The 18,273-nt window shown below is 43.1% G+C and overlaps 1 protein-coding gene across 3 annotated transcripts in view; it reads right to left on the bottom strand.

Moving 5' to 3' along the window:
- Positions 1-18,273, bottom strand: part of CALD1 (caldesmon 1) — a 221,039-nt gene that overhangs the window by 91,116 nt on the left and 111,650 nt on the right. For all 3 annotated transcript variants that reach the window (XM_068278142.1, XM_068278145.1, XM_068278143.1), the window contains one exon: positions 12,946-13,046. In XM_068278142.1, coding sequence (XP_068134243.1) covers positions 12,946-13,016 — 71 coding nt within the window. In that variant the 5' untranslated portion in view covers positions 13,017-13,046. The remainder of the gene's footprint in view (positions 1-12,945; positions 13,047-18,273) is intronic.

Raw genomic sequence — 18,273 nt, 5'->3', positions numbered from 1 at the left:
TCCAAGTTGATGCAGTATGATGTAAATTTTGTATGACAATTTATGCAAATCACACCTGGGTTTAATCTGACTGGTCCATTTTCAAACTGCATACATTTGTATAAAAATTTGTATAATCCTGCATCAACTCGCCATTATTTACATCTCATTGACCATCTCACCTAGCTACTATATAGGCATGGTTGCAAATGTCATTCAGTGTAAATTCCGATTTACGGCAATGCCAATTTCCATTTTTCCAATTTTTCCCGACGTCCTATTTCTGAGAAGTATTTTATTTGCCATTTTTTGCATCAGAGAATGCAAAAAAATGACAAAAAAAAAATTGGAACATCGGAATTAGAAAAAAAAACACAAAAATCATTCATGTGATTGGTCTAAAATGACTGCGTTAATCTGATTTGTGCAGGAAAAACTCTGATTGGTCCAGTGCTTCCAAGTTCTGTGATTAGGCTAAAATTACAGAGTTGCGGTAAATTGGATTTCTAATTGGAGTTCCAATCACAAATGTAAATTTTCCATCGGAAATGCTGAAATTTCAATCCCGCGGAATCTGAATGAGCATATTTACTACTATAGGATGCGGGCGGGGCCAGTCCTGCTCTGTCTCCGCCACGCCAGGTGCCCGCAGCCCGACCACGCCATTATCTCGCAGATCCCGGAGTCGCTGTCTGAAGCCTTCTTTCCGCCTCGTGTTTTGGCGGGAGAAAAACCTTTCTGTGATTTTTAACTGACAACTGAAATAATCTTAAAAAATGCAAGACAGATAAATGGTCCTCTGGACGCACACATTCCGGGAATCTGTTTTCCATAATCTGTCGGGGAGAACCGCTCACGCTTTTATCACGCGAAACAATACAAGTCACATGAATCGTTTGTCGAGGAACGAACGTCAAGATAAAATGTGGGACAATGAGAAACAGCTGCGAAATCTGAATGGCAGGCCAGAAATGGATGTACAAATAAGTAAACAGGGGCCAGGTGGACATCTTGGCGCTCGAAGGGCGAGTTTTAAGTGATGTAAACCAACAGAAAAACGTATCGCTAAGCATCACACTTTCTTACTTTCAATGCGGATGGCAACGGCTGCATTTTGATTGACCTACTTGCTAGAGGCATATTGTATATTTGCTTAAAATAACATAAAATGTGTATCAATTACGATCAGTTTCCACATGACGTGATTTCTTCTGATTACCCGCAAACAAATTCAGATCCGAAATGACATTAAGGCCTAATGGAATCGATCGGCTGCTTCCAAATCTCCTCCCACTCTTCACTGACTGCATGAGCATGCCCTCCCTCAGTTTTGACTGGAGCCTTGCTGGGTCAGAAGAGGGTCTAACCACTTCAGCCATTTTTTTCACCTTATGCATCCGAGCAATTTTCACCTCCCATTCATTCGCCAATAACTTTATCACTACTTATCACAAGGAATTGATCTATATCTTGTTTTTCCACCACTAATTAGGCTTTCTTTGGGTGGCACATTTTGCTAAGAATTATTTTTTTCTAAATGCATTTTAACTACTTGAAGACCGCCTCACGCCAATGGGCGTGACCGCGGCGGCAGCCCCAGAACTGCCTAACGCCAATTGGCGTCAAGTCCTGGGGCTGCAGTTTCCCAGGGAACGGCCGCGGGCTTGCACGATCGTTCCCTGCCCGTTCACGGGCGGAGTTCCGTGAATAGCCTGCTAGCCGCCGATCGCGGCTAGCAGGCTGCTTGTAAACGTAAGGGGAAGAAATCCCCTTTGTTTACATGCGAACAGGGGGCTGCAGCGCTGTTCGAGATCGGCGATCCCCGGCCTCTGATTGGCCGGGGAGCGCCGGCCTCTCATAGGCTGATGGCTATGAGAGGAGGAACAGGACGGATCGCCGTCCTGTTCCAATGCAGGCATCGGAGGGGAGGAGGGAAGGGGAGGGAGGGAGGGAGGAAGGGGAGAGGAACAGCCTCGATGAGGCTTGAAAAAAAAAAAAAAGTGGCAGCAGCGATCGGACCCCTCTGGCTGCATGTCTCCTTAGGGACAAAAAAAGGAGGAGAGTCCGATCGCTGAGCACCTAAGCTGGGCTGTGCGTAAGGCTGAAAAGTCTGCACAGCCCAGCGCTGCAACAAAGGGCCTGGTCTTTAGGTGGGGTTACCACTGCGGACGTCAAGTGGTTAACAGGAATATTAAGAAAAATATGAAAAAAAAAATTTCTCAGTTTTCGGCCATTATAGCTTTAAAATAATACATATTTGCCCATTTGTCCTGGTTATTACACAATTTAAATTATGTCCCTATCACAATGCGCCAATATTTTATTTGGAAATTTGGGTGATTTTGTCCGCGATTTTTCCAACAACCCACGATTGTTTTGAATGACGAGCGATCATTTCTGCAATCTCGCGATGGGGGTAGAGGCGTGCGATTAGGTGAACAACGCTTTGAGATATGGGGATAACAACGTCCCAGGAGATTGGATCTTTACAGCTCCCAACGACTCCGCGCAAAGTGCCGCAATTGCGTGTTCCCGCGAGTAGGAAGACGAATCGGGGAACCTTGTTTTTCTGGAGACATTGCTGTGAGTGTTTCCCAATTGATCGTCAGGTAAGTAATCAGCTTTCAACCTTCAGAGCTGTCAGGTGTAAATATACCCAGATGAGTCCCTATTTTCCTAAAAATAACTCAGACTTTCAGTGAAGTTTTCCAGCATTCAGTAATTGAGGACTCCTCTTCCTCGGGGATCCAAGCGTAAGTTTGGCCGCAGTTTTCACAGGGAGTGTATTCGCCTGAAAGGCCCCATTCATTGCACATCGCAGTGACAGCTTACAGTGAAATCAGAGTTTTATTTTAAATAGTTTCATGAAACTCACAGAATCCCCACAGGATTGCGGGAGAGGGAAATGTATATTTGTGTTAAGTCCGGCGGTTTTGGAAACTTGCAGAGGGAGTGGACGAGACATAGGCCTTAACAGCAGAATATTAACACGATTTCAGCATCTGGCCCTATTTCACAATACAGCTTGGTACATAAAGAGGCCCTGTAGTGACATAGTGCTGTAAGTTATTCAGGATACCCACTTTTACGGTAATTTTCCTGGTTTCAGCATCAGAAACACTTCCGATAGCTATATATTGCTGGATATTGGTATGTAGCCCCACCCACCAAGTGATGCTTTACCTAGGCTATTTAACTATTTTGGGAGACCAGGTATTATTTTCTACTAGCTTTAGAAATTGCAGTAAACAAACATTTCGCAATGAAGCACCTGCCAGCATTGAAGGGACTCCGAGCACCTCTCATGGGCATGCCTTTAAGCCAGATGACTTCCAACAAAGTCGTGCTATGACCCCCTCTGGAGGATCCTCTTGCAATGGCCATGCATGTCACTTCCTCTTCCTGCTTCATTCAGTGATGCACTTCTTTAACAGAGGAGCTGTTAGGTATAAGGTCTCAGAGAAAATAAACACATATATCAGTAGCTAAAGATTGGCTGTACTTACATTACATATGCATTTCACTGTCCACGTTTGTACTTCACAGAATTTTTATATAGTATATGCAGAGATTGATGCTCCTGACAGCTCATGGCAGGTTCCATGTTTTTCTGTCTTCTATGAAGCCAATTGTGTCGTCATGTCCTGCCTGCTTCCTGATCACAGAAAAGCTCGTACTGAATAACACAGTGTGCAGTGAATATTAATGAGCCATGTGGCTAGGAACAATAGCTGACTCCTGCAGTGTACTCTGCCCAGAGATTTATCAGTGCTACGCACTGGACTGATTACAAGCCGAGGGGAGAGCCCCAGAATGCTTTGCAGTATGGTATGCGGCTTGCGTCTTCTTAAGAATAACAGCTTTGCTGATAAGCACACATCAAAGGTAAGATAGATTTTTATCTTCACTAATGCCTTTTTGGCTTCCTTCTAAACTGTTTAACACAGGAGAATAGAGGTTTAATTTAGCGTCTGCAGCCTGACAGTTACAGAAGTCTGGGGTGACCCGGAAGTTACCGTATAACATAGCCAAGAATGCAGCCGCGATTTTTAAATTGAAATCGAACGAAAACTATTTAGTGTAGAACGGCATTCAGGCATCAAATGAAAGAGGTGAGCACAAGCTACAGAATGGCATGCATCTTTAAAGCGGAACTGTAGATATAAAATAAACACATTGTTTCACTTACCTGGGGCTTCCCAAAGCCCCCAGCAGCCGTCCTGTCCCGTGCCGCTCCTCAACGAGTTTCTGTTCCCCCGCTGCTGCTCAGTCCCGTACCTCGACTTGTAAGTCGATACCAGCGCGGCTCCAGCCAAGCGTATCCTTTCTTCGCATTCCCCTCTGCAATAGCGGGGAACGCGCAGAAAGGATATGTGTGGCCAGAGCCGCGCAGGCGCAGTGGCGAAACCGAAAGTAGCTGGCGGCGGGAGAACGGAGGCTCGTTGAGGAGCGGCGCGGGACAGGACAGCTGCTGGGGGCTTGGGGAAGCCCCAGGTAAGTGAAACAATGTGTTTATTTTATATCTACAGTTCCACTTTAAAGGGGAACTTCAGCCTAAACAAACATACTGTCATTAAGTTACATTAGTTATGTTTATTAGAATAGATAGGTAATATAATCTCTTACCCACCCCGTTTTAAAAGAACAGGCAAATGTTTGTGATTCATGGGGGCTGCCATCTTTGTCATGGGGGCAGCCATCTTTTGGTTGAAAGGAGGTGAAAGGGAGCATAAGACACAGTTCCAACTGTCCTGTGTCCTGATAACCCCTCCCAGCTGCATGCGCTAGGCTTCAAATGTCAAATTCAAAATGTAAAAAAAAAAAAAAAATTGCACCAGAACAGCAGAACGAGAACAACAACATCAGAAATCCCATCATGCTTTGCACAGCATTAGGGGAAATATGCCCGGGCAGTTTTTTTTTCTGTGCAGCTAAAAATGAGGCTTGTATATGAGAAAAAAAGTTCTGATGCTGTAAAACAGTTAAAGAAACACCAGGCCTTTCCAGTGCTGCTGAGTCCATTTTTAGTCTGGAGGTTCAATTTAAGCACTGTGCAGTACTGATCGGAAGTACCCATGAGAGGTTCTTGGAGTTCCTTCCTGAACATGGACTTAATAATTTTCAAATAGATATTGTAGGAAAATAAGCAATTTCATTCATTTTGTTATTTTCATTAAAGTTACTCAGGCCGGTTTTACACTTCAAATGAGCATTTGTGGTGCAATGCCCTGCCCCTGTGCACCGTAACGCAACGCACCACATACCTAACAATAGAGGGCGCCGACAGGGTCATATGCATAGTGCCAATCTGAAGCCAAAATACAACATTAGTAGCCAAGAAAAGAGTCTCCATATTGTTTTCCGTTAACGGAAGAGTTATATAAAACTTCAGTTGTTATCTGTGCAAGAATGTTTTTCTGAGCTCTTCCACCAACTTGGTTGAATACAGTCCTGTTTTCTGAAGCCCTCAAAGAGACAATGAAGCGAAAAAAATATATGATATAATGAATTGGTTGTGTACTATGAATAATTACTAGAAGATTAGCAGCAAAGAAAATATTCTCATATTTTTATTTTCAGGAATATAGTGTGTTTTCTAACATTGCATCATTCTATAATATGTGCAGATTACACAACACTCTGCATTCAAAATGATTCTTACAGAGCAGTCTGTGAACTAATGACCTCTCCTCTGGCAGAGGAAAAGAAAACTGTTCACTTAGGGCCTGTTTCCACTACACGCAGATTCTGCATGCAGAAAACTGACTCCAATTAATGTCTATGAGCCTGTTTCCACTGAACGCGATTTTTCTGATGCAGATTTGCCAAAGACATTCATTGGAGTCAGTTTTCTGCATGCAGAATCTGCGTGTAGTGGAAACAGGCCCTTACAGTTGAGATAATAAAAGTTAGAAGACTTTGAAAGTCATAGAGATTAATGGCTTTTTTGCATAGAGATAACAACTGGAGTTTCTTAACTCTTCCTGTACTGGAAACAATTACACTGATGTATTTGATCTTAAGGTTTTATTCCTTAGCTGTGCTACACATACAAATCATAATATCATAATTTTTTTTCACTTCAGTGTCTCTTTAAACAACCAAGAAACAGTGAGAGACACCTTTAGATAAGGTTTTATTGCAGGAAAGTTAAAAGTGTCATTTATTCCTGCTTTGTTTTATAGCTTAACTACTTTCACCTTTTGGACGTATACGCTACGTTCAAAAGGCTGCTGCTCCCAGGGCCGATCGCGCTACGCTGCCCATTAGCAAGGAGATCAATGAATGGGAACACATTGATCTAAGTCCTTGTTAGAAAGACCGACGGCTTCTATTAGAAGCTGCAATCTTTCTTACGTTTCACATCCTCCCTATACTTCCTGTAAGCGAGAGCACTCGCTTACAGGAAGAAAAAAAAAATTGACTGAAGTCATCTTGTGGCCAAATAAGAAAACTACATCTACATACATTTTTTGTAATAAATTCACAAACCATTACATTTACAATTAACTGTTTACCTCCCACACTACAAAAAATATCCAAATAACATTTTTAACAAAAAAAAAAAAAAAAATTAAAAAAAATTACAATTTAAAAAACAAAACAAAAACATAAATAGTTACCTAAGGGTCTGAAGTTTTTAATATGCATGTCAAGAGGGTATATTACTTATATTTTTTCAATTAAAAGCTTGTTAATAGTGATGGACGCAAAACTGAAAAAAATGCACCTTTATTTCCAAATAAAATATTGGCGGCATACATTGTTATAGGGACATAATGTAAATGGTGTAATAACCAGGACAAATGGGCAAATCAAATACGTGGGTTTTAGTTATGGTAGCATGTATTATTTTAAAGCTATACTGGCCGAAAACTGAGAAATAATTAATTTTTTCCATTTTTTCCTTAAGATTCCCCTTAAAATTAATTTAGAAAAAATAATTCTTAGCAAAATGTACCACCCAAAGAAAGCCTAATTGGTGGCGGAAAAAACAAGATATAGATCAATTCATTGTGATATGTGATAAGTAGTGATAAAGTGATTGGCAAATGAATGAGGTGATAATTGCTCGGATGCATAAAGTGAAAAGCGATTGAAGGCTGAACTGGTTAAAATACAGTGTATGGTTTTAAAACTGCAACTGTGACAGAATGATGCAATGTTATTAAAAAAGCAATATAATTAAAAATAAAAATAGGAAACTCTTTTCCTTGCTACTAATGTTCTATTTATTATCTGTACTACACATACAATCCATTATATCAGTAAGTCATGACAAATGGTCTCTTTAGTCAGCAACCAAGTCAATGATAGTTTGTGGATTTCCCCTTTAAACCAAACCACATAAAGCTCCATAGAGAATGATGGAGGGAGCTATTTCTGTGCATTAGGAAGTGACTGGGGGCTTTCCGCCTCTTTGATGGACACGGCATCATTATCTCTTATGGGAACAGCTTCCTTCCTGTATGTCGGCGTTAAACCCATCAAACTCAAACTCATGTTTTGGCTCAGGAGACAAAGAAGAAGACATTTAGCCTTTTATTACATCTTCTCATCACTCTCCCCCCAAACTCAAATTGACCAGTGCATCAGAATTTAAAGGAAACCCCTGAAAAAAAATTGCCCCAAATGGTTACTTATCTAGTGAGAGGGAAGCCCCTCCCTCCCATGGGTACTCCCCTAGGGAGAGGGAAGCCCCTCCCTCCCATGGGTACTCCCCTAGGGAGAGGGAAGCACCTCCCTCCCATGGGTACTCCCCTAGGGAGAGGGAAGCCCCTCCCTCCCATGGGTACTTCCCTAAAGAGAGGGAAGCCCCTCCTTCTTTCCTTTGCTGGGCCGCTCCAGCGCAGTGTATCAAGCTGTGGGAGGAGACAGCATTTGCAGGATTATGCAAATATATTCAGTTGAAAATGGACTGTGGATGATCCCATTGGCCTTTGCTACTTTCGCATCAGAGATTTCCAATTTTGAGTTGAAATCTGAAGTTCTCAGAATACCAGCATCCAATTTCCAAAAGTTACACAAAATTACATTGGTGTAATACCCAAATGTTTTATTTGGCAACAGGTGGCAACATCTTTTGTCCTGTCAGAGGCAGCTCTGCCAAATGTTTGTTCACTGAGAGTTCCAAAATCAGTGAAAATAATGTCAGGCCTCTAAGAATGCTCTGGGAGGAGAATTCATGCATAGCTAAACAGCCTAGGCTAAGCATCACTGGACAAGCCAGGGCTTTTTGGCTCCCGCCGCTCGCCGTGTAGCGGCAAAGCTTGGCACGGCTATATCAGTATTGCTATAGTCCGCACACGGGTAATTCTGGGATCCAGAGATTGCCGGACTCCGAATAACTTCTCCCTCCAAGCTGCGATGGCTCAGAGGGGGAATAGTTTTTAACACCCCTCCCCCCCCCCCCCGAATTTGTGCGGCAAAGTGCTAAGTATGCTCCAGGGGCGTAACTAGAACTCACTGGGCCCCCCTGCAAAACTTTACATGGGGTCCTCTTCCCCTGCACACTTCATAGGTACTGTCTACAAGTCTTTGTCTACAAAACTTTGTATGGTTCGTTATCAGTGACTGAGCAGATGCAGTCATTAGAACAATTGTGCACAGAGCAGAACGTTTTTTTCTCTCCTTGCCGTGAGTTGTCAGCCTCTCAGGACAGGGCCCCCTCTGGCTTCTGGGCCCCCCTGCGGCTGCATCCCTTGCAGGGTCTATTGTTACGCCCCTGGTATGCTCACAGGGAGGGTGGGGCTAAATACCGATATACAGAAATATATAGACATAGGAGGCGTCTCTAATGCTGAAACCAGAAAAAATTACTATAAAAATGGGTATTCTGTAGTGATGAGCAGAAATTACGCCTGTGCGTAACTACGCATCATCATTTGCATTTACGCATTGTAATGCGAAATTTCGTAAGTGATTGTAAACATTCGTAATTACGGGTAAATTTACGTGTAATTTACAGTAAATAGCAAAGTCCCCATACAGAATATTGCTACTAAAATTGAATTATGAATTAAAAAATTGCTACATATGTTAAGGAGAATAGTGGGTACGAGTTAAAAAAAATAATTTTTCAAAAAGACCTTGTAGTTTGAGAAAATACATTTTAAGACTATAAAGAAAAATGTTTTTTAAACTGATTTTTTGAGTTTACAAACCAATTTTCTTTGCATATTTAAAAACCATGTTCTCAAAAGGTCTTTTTCAAAAACATTTTTTTGACTTGTACACATTACTTCTCATATGTAGCAATTTTGGTAGCAATAGTATGCATGGGGTTACGAATGCTTATACAAAATCAATTCAATTAACAATTCGTAATTACGTATAGGCGCAATCATAATTAGCTGATTACGCTCATCACTAGTATTCTGAATAATTTACTGCATTACATTTCACTACAAGGCCTCTTTAAAGGATTTTTTATTAAGAATAAAATGCATTAAAAATATAAAATACATTTCTTATACACACAATCAGAATAAAATGACCCAAAAATTTACTTTAAAAACTAATCTGAATGACTGTCTGTAAAAGACATAAGAGGAAAAAAAAAAAGTAATATTCTGTAACAAAAATCAATAAATAAAATTCACTAGAGTCTGTTGCAGTTTCCCTTTAAGCCATTGTTGCACAAGTCCTTACAAACAAATCTGATTATTATTATTGCTGGGAGCATAAAATTCCCATCTCTGAAAATCTGCTGTTATTTTTTCCGACCGTTAAACATTGCATAAGTTGTATATCGCCGCAGTGTTTAATAACTCCCTGTAGAAAGAGTGATTTTACAGAAAGGCCGTCCTGTCTGCAGCTGCACAAGAGTTTGGATCGCTGCGCAGAAACATCAACAAATACCAAATGCCAAGACGCTTTTAAAGTGGGATTTGTGGATTACAGTTGGGGCTGGAAGGTCACTCTGCAGTACTGCGATGGGGACTGCAATCGCTCCTATATGGGCCACATGTGAGGTATGAGGGGCCGTTTACTATCACAGGCAGTGGCGTAGCTAAGGAGCTGTGGGCCCCGATGCAAGTTTTACATGGGGCCCCCCAAGCACTCTATACATAACAATTGATACGGCATGCCAAAACCTGCCAATGGCAACTACAGTGTCAGAGGTGCAAGTAGAGGCTGGGAAACAGTTTGTTAGTGATTACTACTATTCACAGCATCTATAGAAATGATTATTATGAGCACAGGACCAATAGAGAGGTAATAATGTAGATGAGGGAGAGCCCTTCGGGGCCCCTCTGGCCCAAGGGCCCCGATGCGGTCGCTACCTCTGCACCCCCTATTGCTACGCCCCTGATCACAGGCAAAGTCTACCCCATCATCCTTGCATATGTCATGTGTACATAGAGAAGTGGGGTAATGCCAAGGTGCTTTTAAAGTAGGATTTGTGGATTACAGTTGGGTCTAGAAGGTCATTTTTGCAGTACTGCGATGGAGACTGAAATTGCGCCTACATAGGCCACGTGAGGTATGAGGGACCATTTACTTTCACAGGCAAAATCTCCCTCATTATCCCTGAAAATGTCATGAGTATATAGAGAGGTGGGGGAACGCCAAGGGGCTTCTGGCATGGCATACTCAGAGAAAGTCCCTCCTCCTCTGCTTAAAGGTTAGTGTAGGATCAACACCATAACATGGTTTCATCTACGCAACCATGGTGTTTTTGCCTCCAGCCAGTAGGAGTCACTGTTACATTACCTAAACTGTAATGTATGTCAAGATTCCTTCTAGCTCTTGTGATATTTTCCATTCTTAGCAGGTATTATACAGAACTGGATCAGAACTGTACAAAAAGGTGTGGTTCTGATCCAGTTCTTTATAATGCCTGAAGAAGAAACTTAACATTTCTAAAGCTTGCAGTAAGCGATGCACAGATAGTCATTTAAGGTATTATTTAAGTCAACAATTTGTTGGATGGATGTCTGCATAAGACCCAATTGGCGCCTGCAGCGCCAATGTATAGATTGTAAAGCTAGCAAGATTTTGTTTTATTAAAAGAGGCGTAGTGGTTAGCACTCTCGCCTTGCAGAGCTGGGACCCTGGTTCAAATTCCAGCCAGATCACTGGCGCGAGTTTCCTCTGGGCACTCCGTTTCCTCCCACAACCCAAAAACATACAGATAAGTTAATTGGCTTCCACCTAAAATTGGCCCTAGACTACGCTACATACACTACGATACATACATAGATATACAGTATAACTATGGTAGGGATTACACTGTGAGCGCCTCTGAAGGACAGATAAGTGACAAGACTACATACTTTGTACAGCGCTGCGGAATATGTCGACGCTATATAAATAATAATAATGATAATACACGTGAGAGTTATATACTTTTTAAACAACCACCTTTTTGACATTTACAATCTTACAATCTTTTTTTTTCCCTGAAATCGCAGCAAACATGAACACGTGTGTGCTAAATCTAACAATTTCTTCAAATCTTCTATTGAACTGAAAAATTGGATTGGTCCAATTGAATCAGACAAAAATTGTAATGTATGTGGCCACCTTTACACAATATTCCACCCCTCCTTCCCGCAGGCCACACACAATTCAATAAAATAATGCAGGTTTACAGTCATTTGATAAAAAAAAAAGTTGTACAGAAAATTTGAAAGCCTTTTTTTTTGTTCAAGATATCTGATTAACTCCACCCCCTCCCCACCCCCTTTTTTCTTAATAAAAGAAAAGTAGTGGATTTTTCTGATTAATTTTTATAAAAATTAAATGGTGTAGAGCAGAGCTCCTCAACTCTGTCCTCAAGTACCACCAACAGTACATGTTTTTCAGGAAACCACAAACATCCACAGGTGGGGTAATTAGTGTCTGATTACCTACCTCTGTGGATTTCCACAAAACATGCACTGTTGGTGGGCCTTGAGGACAGGGTTGGGGAACACTGGTGTAGAGTGTCAGATTTATAGGCCCGAGCAATTTTTTTAAATCTTTTTTTTTTTTGTATTTCATAATTGGGGAAAGTTGTAGAAATCTGTGGAATACTTGGTGAGATTGAAGAACTGTTTTCCATATTTCTTCCTAAATACAGGAAGTGCTTTGGATGTCTTCTTAAAAATATATATTAAAAAATCAAGGCGTTATTGCTATCAACATTTTTGAAGCAAATCAGCTTGAAACCTTCCTCAGGGTAAATATATACTGTAGGTGGACAATTTTTTTCCAACTGTAACAGGGGCGTAAGTAGTAACTACAGGGGAGCAGCCCCCACGACTGCAGGGGAACCCAGAGATGTAAGGGGACCCAAAATGCTACATATATTGTTGTGGTTACACTTGTTATAGGTCTGAAGATTATGTTTTATGGCCCTTGCAAGATGGGTTGTGAGGGTGATCAGGGGTAGGCATGGCAAAGGGTGTGGACATTGGGGGGCCCATCAAAGTTTTCTTTGTTGGGGGGGGGGGGGGCACGTAATTTAAAACTATTCCACTGACCCTGCTACAACACTGAAACTCAAAAACAGATAGGATTTTTTCTTCTCTAAACAATTTTACTTTAAATCATAAAAATAACGAAATAATTAAAAAAAAGAGTGAAACAATAAGTTGAACCATTAGAATTGAAATTCTTGCGTTTGCTTGTTCCATGCAGATTCCAGTCATTTTTTTTTTTTGTTCACTGCAATACATTCAGGAAATAAAAGGAACTATTAGAAAGTGATGATCTCATCAATGTGGGTTATAAATAGCTCGCTCGCCCAGAACACATTCCTGACGTGCAGCGTTTGGACCCTCTTCCAGTGGGCGTGGCCTGCCTTTATTTATGACCATTTTTGGGTATACAACATGGCCGGTGAGTTCATGGTGTGGAAAGCGCGCTTGCCAAGTGTGACTTGTCTGCCCGACATGGGAAACCTCCAATTCAAACACTGGAAACATGAATCTGACATGATGAGCTAGGCCTTGGCAAGCCAGCCTCAAACCACATTACCTCTCTGATTCTGCTCTCATCTCCTCGCGCTTCTGTCTCCGGAGCTCTCTGCGACGCTCAAAGTCATCCATGGCGGCTGTGCGAGCTGGTCAGTCGGGGATCTGAAAGGAGAAATTAGGCGTTCTGTTAGGCAAACAAGCAAATCACATCTACAATGAGATCTGCACATAGACAGGGCCGGATTTAGGTTAAGGCCACTTAGGTTATGGCCTAGGGCACCACAGGAGCAAGGGCACCAAAGCAGCAGGCTAAACTGGTGCAGCATTTGCAAGCTTGCAAATGCTGTAATGCAGGGAGATCAGGTGAGTGCCTGACCATGTTACTAGAGGGAAAGGGGGAGGGGTCATCTGTCTACCTATACTGGGGGGAGTGGTCATCTGGCTACCTATACTGGAGGGAAGGGGGGAGGGGTCATCATGCTACCTATACTGAAGGGGGCAGCTGGTGACAATGACCTTGGGCGGTAATGAGTACAAATCCGGCCCTGCACACAGATAGAGGTCATAAAGATAAACTTACAAAACTATGTAAAGCAACATCAGCAAACAGGATAAGGCACAGTAATAACATCAATAATAATCATTTGTGTTGCAAAAATATTTAAAGCCCAATTCTAGGAACTTTATTTCTTACTCATTACCTCCTGCCTCCCCATCCGTGAATGAAAAATGGAACCCCTTCTCTGCTGAACCCTCCCATACTCGCAAGGCTCCACAACTTCAGGGATGGTGTCACTTCCCTCCGAGCGTACTGGGTTGATCCTTCCCGCTCTATCCACAGCTTCCTGTCCCCGGACACCGTCCCTCAGCGGCCAGCAGTCCAGGTGCCGATTGTGAGGTAGGCTAATCCCCACATTGTAAAAAGCCAACCATTTGTGCTTACCAGAACCCCTTTATCAAGTGAGTGATAGGTTAGTTCTTGATAAAGGGGTTCTGTAAGCCCCAAAACACTGACTTCTATTTGTAATATCTGTTTACAGCAGTCGCCTCTCAATCCATGTGCCTCCCCTCTTCCATGTGTGACATCCATGTACAGCAGCTCCTCCCATTCCATGTTTAGCCCCCTCTTCCATGTTTGACATCCATGTACAGCAGCCCCCTCCCACTCCATGTGCAGCCCTCTCTTCCATGTGTATCATCCATGTACTGCAGCCCCTCCCATTCCATGTGCAGCCCCCTCTTCCATGTGTATCATCCATGTACAGCAGACCCTCTCCCATTCCATGTGAAGCCCCCTCTTCCATGTGTAATATCCATGTACAGCAGCCCCCTCTCATTCCATGTGCAGCCCCCTCTTCCATGTGTAATATCCATGTACAGCAGCCCCCTCCCATTCCATTAACTTAGCTGTAGGGATAACAGTTGTGCCTGGATGAGTGTATCTGTGAATGCATTTGTTTGAACATTTGCTTGCGAGAGTGCGAAGGGTTAATAGATTTTCCCTCCCATTCCATGTGCAGCCCCCTCTTCCATGTGCATCATGCATGTACAGCAGCCCCCTCCCATTCCATGTGCAGCCCCCTCCTCCATGTGTAACATCAATGTACAGCAGCCCCCTCCCATTTCATGTGCAGCCCCCTCTTCCATGTGTAACATCCATGTACAGCAGCGCCCCTCGCATTTCATATGCAACCCCCTCTTCCATCTGTATAACTCATGTGCAGCCCCAGATTCATGCCAAGTTAAGACGTGTGCATTGTAAACAGAGGTTGAATTACTCGTTGCAACTGGATGGCCAAATTCCTTACCCTCACTCTGATACAGGGACCACATTTCTAACTCAGTTCTTGTGGCCATAACTGTTATGGGTGGGCGGAGCCATGGGGGAGGTCATGTTAGGATAACTATGGTTATCACTACAGGGGAAATGCGGGGAAACCATCAAAGCTTTTTTTGGGAGGGGGTGAGGGGTTGTGCTTTTTAATTTGTAACAACACTCATGTCAAGTCATCTGCACCTCAAGGTAAAATGACCCTACTTGGAGGTTGACATTTGACCCAAGGTCATCAACCACTGGAGGCGGAGCCTGTGCTTAGTAAGCATGTGTGCTGCTGCTGAGCGGAGAAAAAGTGCAAAGGACCCAAACGGACCTCCTCGCTAGTTCACCAAGGTGACACCTGACCAGACAGGCAGAATGGTTGATTAAATGTGATTTTCAGTTATCATTGTGTGATGTCTGGCCAGATGTGATCCCAGTTATACATCCAGGCATCGCTAGCAACAAGAGAGACAGAGGGAGCAGACTAATACAAGCCACATGCTGAAATACTTTGCAGTAAATCTGCGGTGTCTCCATTTCCCCTACATTTCTAGGAATTGAAATAAAGGCATTTGTTTAAATTGAAGCAGGCATAGTTTTATATGCATTTAAAAAAAGTGAAAAAAGAAAATACCATCTTCTGCACCACCAGTTTATAGATTCTCCTCTCCTCCACAGTGACCCACGGCTGCCTGTTCACTCTCAGGCAGTCTACACCACGCCCCTTTTGGTCACATGGGCATGTAAGAGCAGAGGGACAGCCCTGTCAGCTGAAACCACGCCTCTCTGCTGACTCACAGTTTATAAAATCTTTTCTAAGGAGGTGTGGCTTCACAAACACCAGGATATGGAGGAGATAAGGGTAAGCAAGACCGTAAACGGGATCAAGTTGTCTTGTTTCCCCTTTCTTTCTATGTCAAATATGGGGGCTTCTTAGAAGATACCACCGATACGTTTTTAACATAATAGCTCCATCCTGAATGCAGATTTAATGCAAATAGTGTGGGGGCTTCTATAGGAGCCAATCAAATTCACTTCCTGTCGATTTAGACTGGCCTAATTCCAAGCTGCATACAAATTGCGTTAAATTTACATGAATGCAATTATTAGCATTTCATTGACCATTTCTACTGGTTATGTTTGGAAGTAAACAGTGAAAAATGGGCGAGGCCGTGACATGGGCGTAGACAGGAGTCAAGCGAAGCTAATATAATGGTGTAACTGTGAGGCAGTGGGCCAGAGTTTCCTCCCAAAACACAGTTAGGCGAAGTGACTCTAAGAGGCCTTGTACACTTGTGCAGTGCAGTGCGGCATTTTACCACAACCTAACGCTAGGGCAATGAAAGTCTATTGGGCATGTCACACTACACGTGACGTGGTGCGGCTATTCTATCGCAAACCTATGTTACCGTGCGACCTCTACGGCGACGTGCGGTGGACCGTAGGTCATGTAAGTCTATGGCGACATGCAGCATGCGGGAAGCATATTTTAGCAATACTGTACACTTCCAAGCACGGCATAGATTTGGCCACAGGAAGTGAGCATCACTTCCTGCTTGGCCTGCTGCCAGACAGGGATATCCGCGTGCTAACGCGATATTCCCCAGTGGCGTAGCCAAGGAGCTGTGGGCCCCAAAGCAAGTTTTACATGGGGCCCCACAAGCACTGTATACATAACAATTGATACAGCGCACCAAAACCTGCCAATGGCAACTATAGTGTCAGAGGTGCAAGAAGGGGATGGGAAACAGTTTGTTAATGATTACCACTATTTAAATCATCTATAGAAGTGATTATTACCAGCACAGGGCCAAAAGAGAGCTAATATTGTGCTTGAGGGAGGGCCCCCCAGAGCCCCTCTGACCCAAGGGCCCCAATGCGGTCGCTACCTCTGTAACCCCTATTGCTACGCCACTGGTAATCCCTGAAGGCTGTTTTAGGCGGTGCGGCCCCCAGGCTTCACTGCAACCACAGAAATTCAGTGTGAAACTGGCTTAAAGGTAATTAGACAATGTTACACACACACATAAAGGCACATGTGGGGAAACAGGAGATTCACATTATGGATCTGCAGAAACTGCTCCTAAGCTATCTATTATTACAATTTAGTAATCATGAGCCCCAAATGCTGCAACAATAACCCCAAAGTAGCAAATGCAGCCATTATGACCATCAACTAATGAATGCAACAACTGTTACCCCGACACATGAAATGCAACAACCGTTGCCTCCAACACATGAAATGCAACAACCGTTACCTCCGACACATGAATTGCAAAAAACGTTACTTCTGACACACAAAATGTAGCAAACTTTACCTCCAAAAAAAAAAAAAACGCAACCAGGCAGGAAAGAAAAGGCTAGCTAGCCTCAGGTGAAACACTGTACCTGTGCAAAAAAGAAGCTGCAGAAGCCATGCTTTATGGCTGCTGCCCGTGCTGGGTGTGTCTGTATCGCTTGCCAATGGTTGGTCTCTGCTTATCGCATCATGGCTGGCCTGGCTACCTGGGCTGCGTCTGACGGCAGAGCAACGCTGGGGGCAGGGCTTATGTATGTGGCTAGGCTGTTGTGCCTACCGCTACTATGATTGATATTGAAGAGGAGGCTGGACGCCACTGGATAGGAGGACGTGGGGTAGGAGGCGGATCATGCGGCCACTCAGAGTCCCGCTGCCAGGATGTCCAGAGGGTCAAAGTGGGCCGTTACCAGGGACGTACTTTAGCCCGGGAAAGGGAACCCCAAATCGGGGTCCCGGAATAAAGCGGGATGTCTGGTCAGGGTAGCTTAACACTGCTGCGATTCCTCCGTCCACTGGGTTTAAATCCCTGTTTTTCCAACAAAAGTTTAACTTTTATTTTCACAAAAACTTGGAGGTCTTACTTTTGTTTTGTGACTTCCCACACGTAGCCCTGACATACATAACAAATTCAGCAACAACTGCCAGCTTAATGAAACTACAGCTACTGTATTTCAACTTTGAAATAACGGTTTTCGAAAGCGAAACTCGTAAATCATAAAATCGTAAACTCAGCACTAGTAAGGACGAGCACAAATGAATGATTGTAATTATGCATAATCGTAATTTTGCATTGTAAATGGCAATTATGTTGCAAAATCGTAATGCAAAATTTCAGGAAAATTGTAATTCATTTTCGTTTGTAACAGTAGTTAATAACCGTAATTTCGTAATCTCCCATTTTTGTTGCATAAGTTTGTGACAATAGCATGTATGTATAGGGCCTTTGCTATTAACCGCTAAATTTGGCACAAAATTACGCAGTAGAATTTCCCAGTCATAATTACATATGGTCGTAATTGCGAAAAGTTACGTGAAATTTTGCGTAATCATAATTAGCAGATTACGATCACCTCTACTCAGAACACTTATTACTACTCCACCTTCCACCTCTCAAAACCATGTGACTGACCATCAAAAAGCGAGAGTCTGAAGATTATTGGGCGCTGGTCTAGTTTAGGGGGACCCAGCAAGAAACCTCACAGGGAAATTCTGCTGACGAGATTGGCTGGACGGCACCCTCTCCAACTGCTAGGTTTCTAATAGGCTGGAGT

The sequence above is a fragment of the Hyperolius riggenbachi genome, chromosome 3, assembly GCF_040937935.1.
Source record: "Hyperolius riggenbachi isolate aHypRig1 chromosome 3, aHypRig1.pri, whole genome shotgun sequence".
NCBI lineage: Eukaryota > Metazoa > Chordata > Amphibia > Anura > Hyperoliidae > Hyperolius > Hyperolius riggenbachi.
The sequence above is the reverse complement of the archived record's forward strand: the minus strand, read 5'-3'. Positions and strand labels throughout refer to the sequence as shown.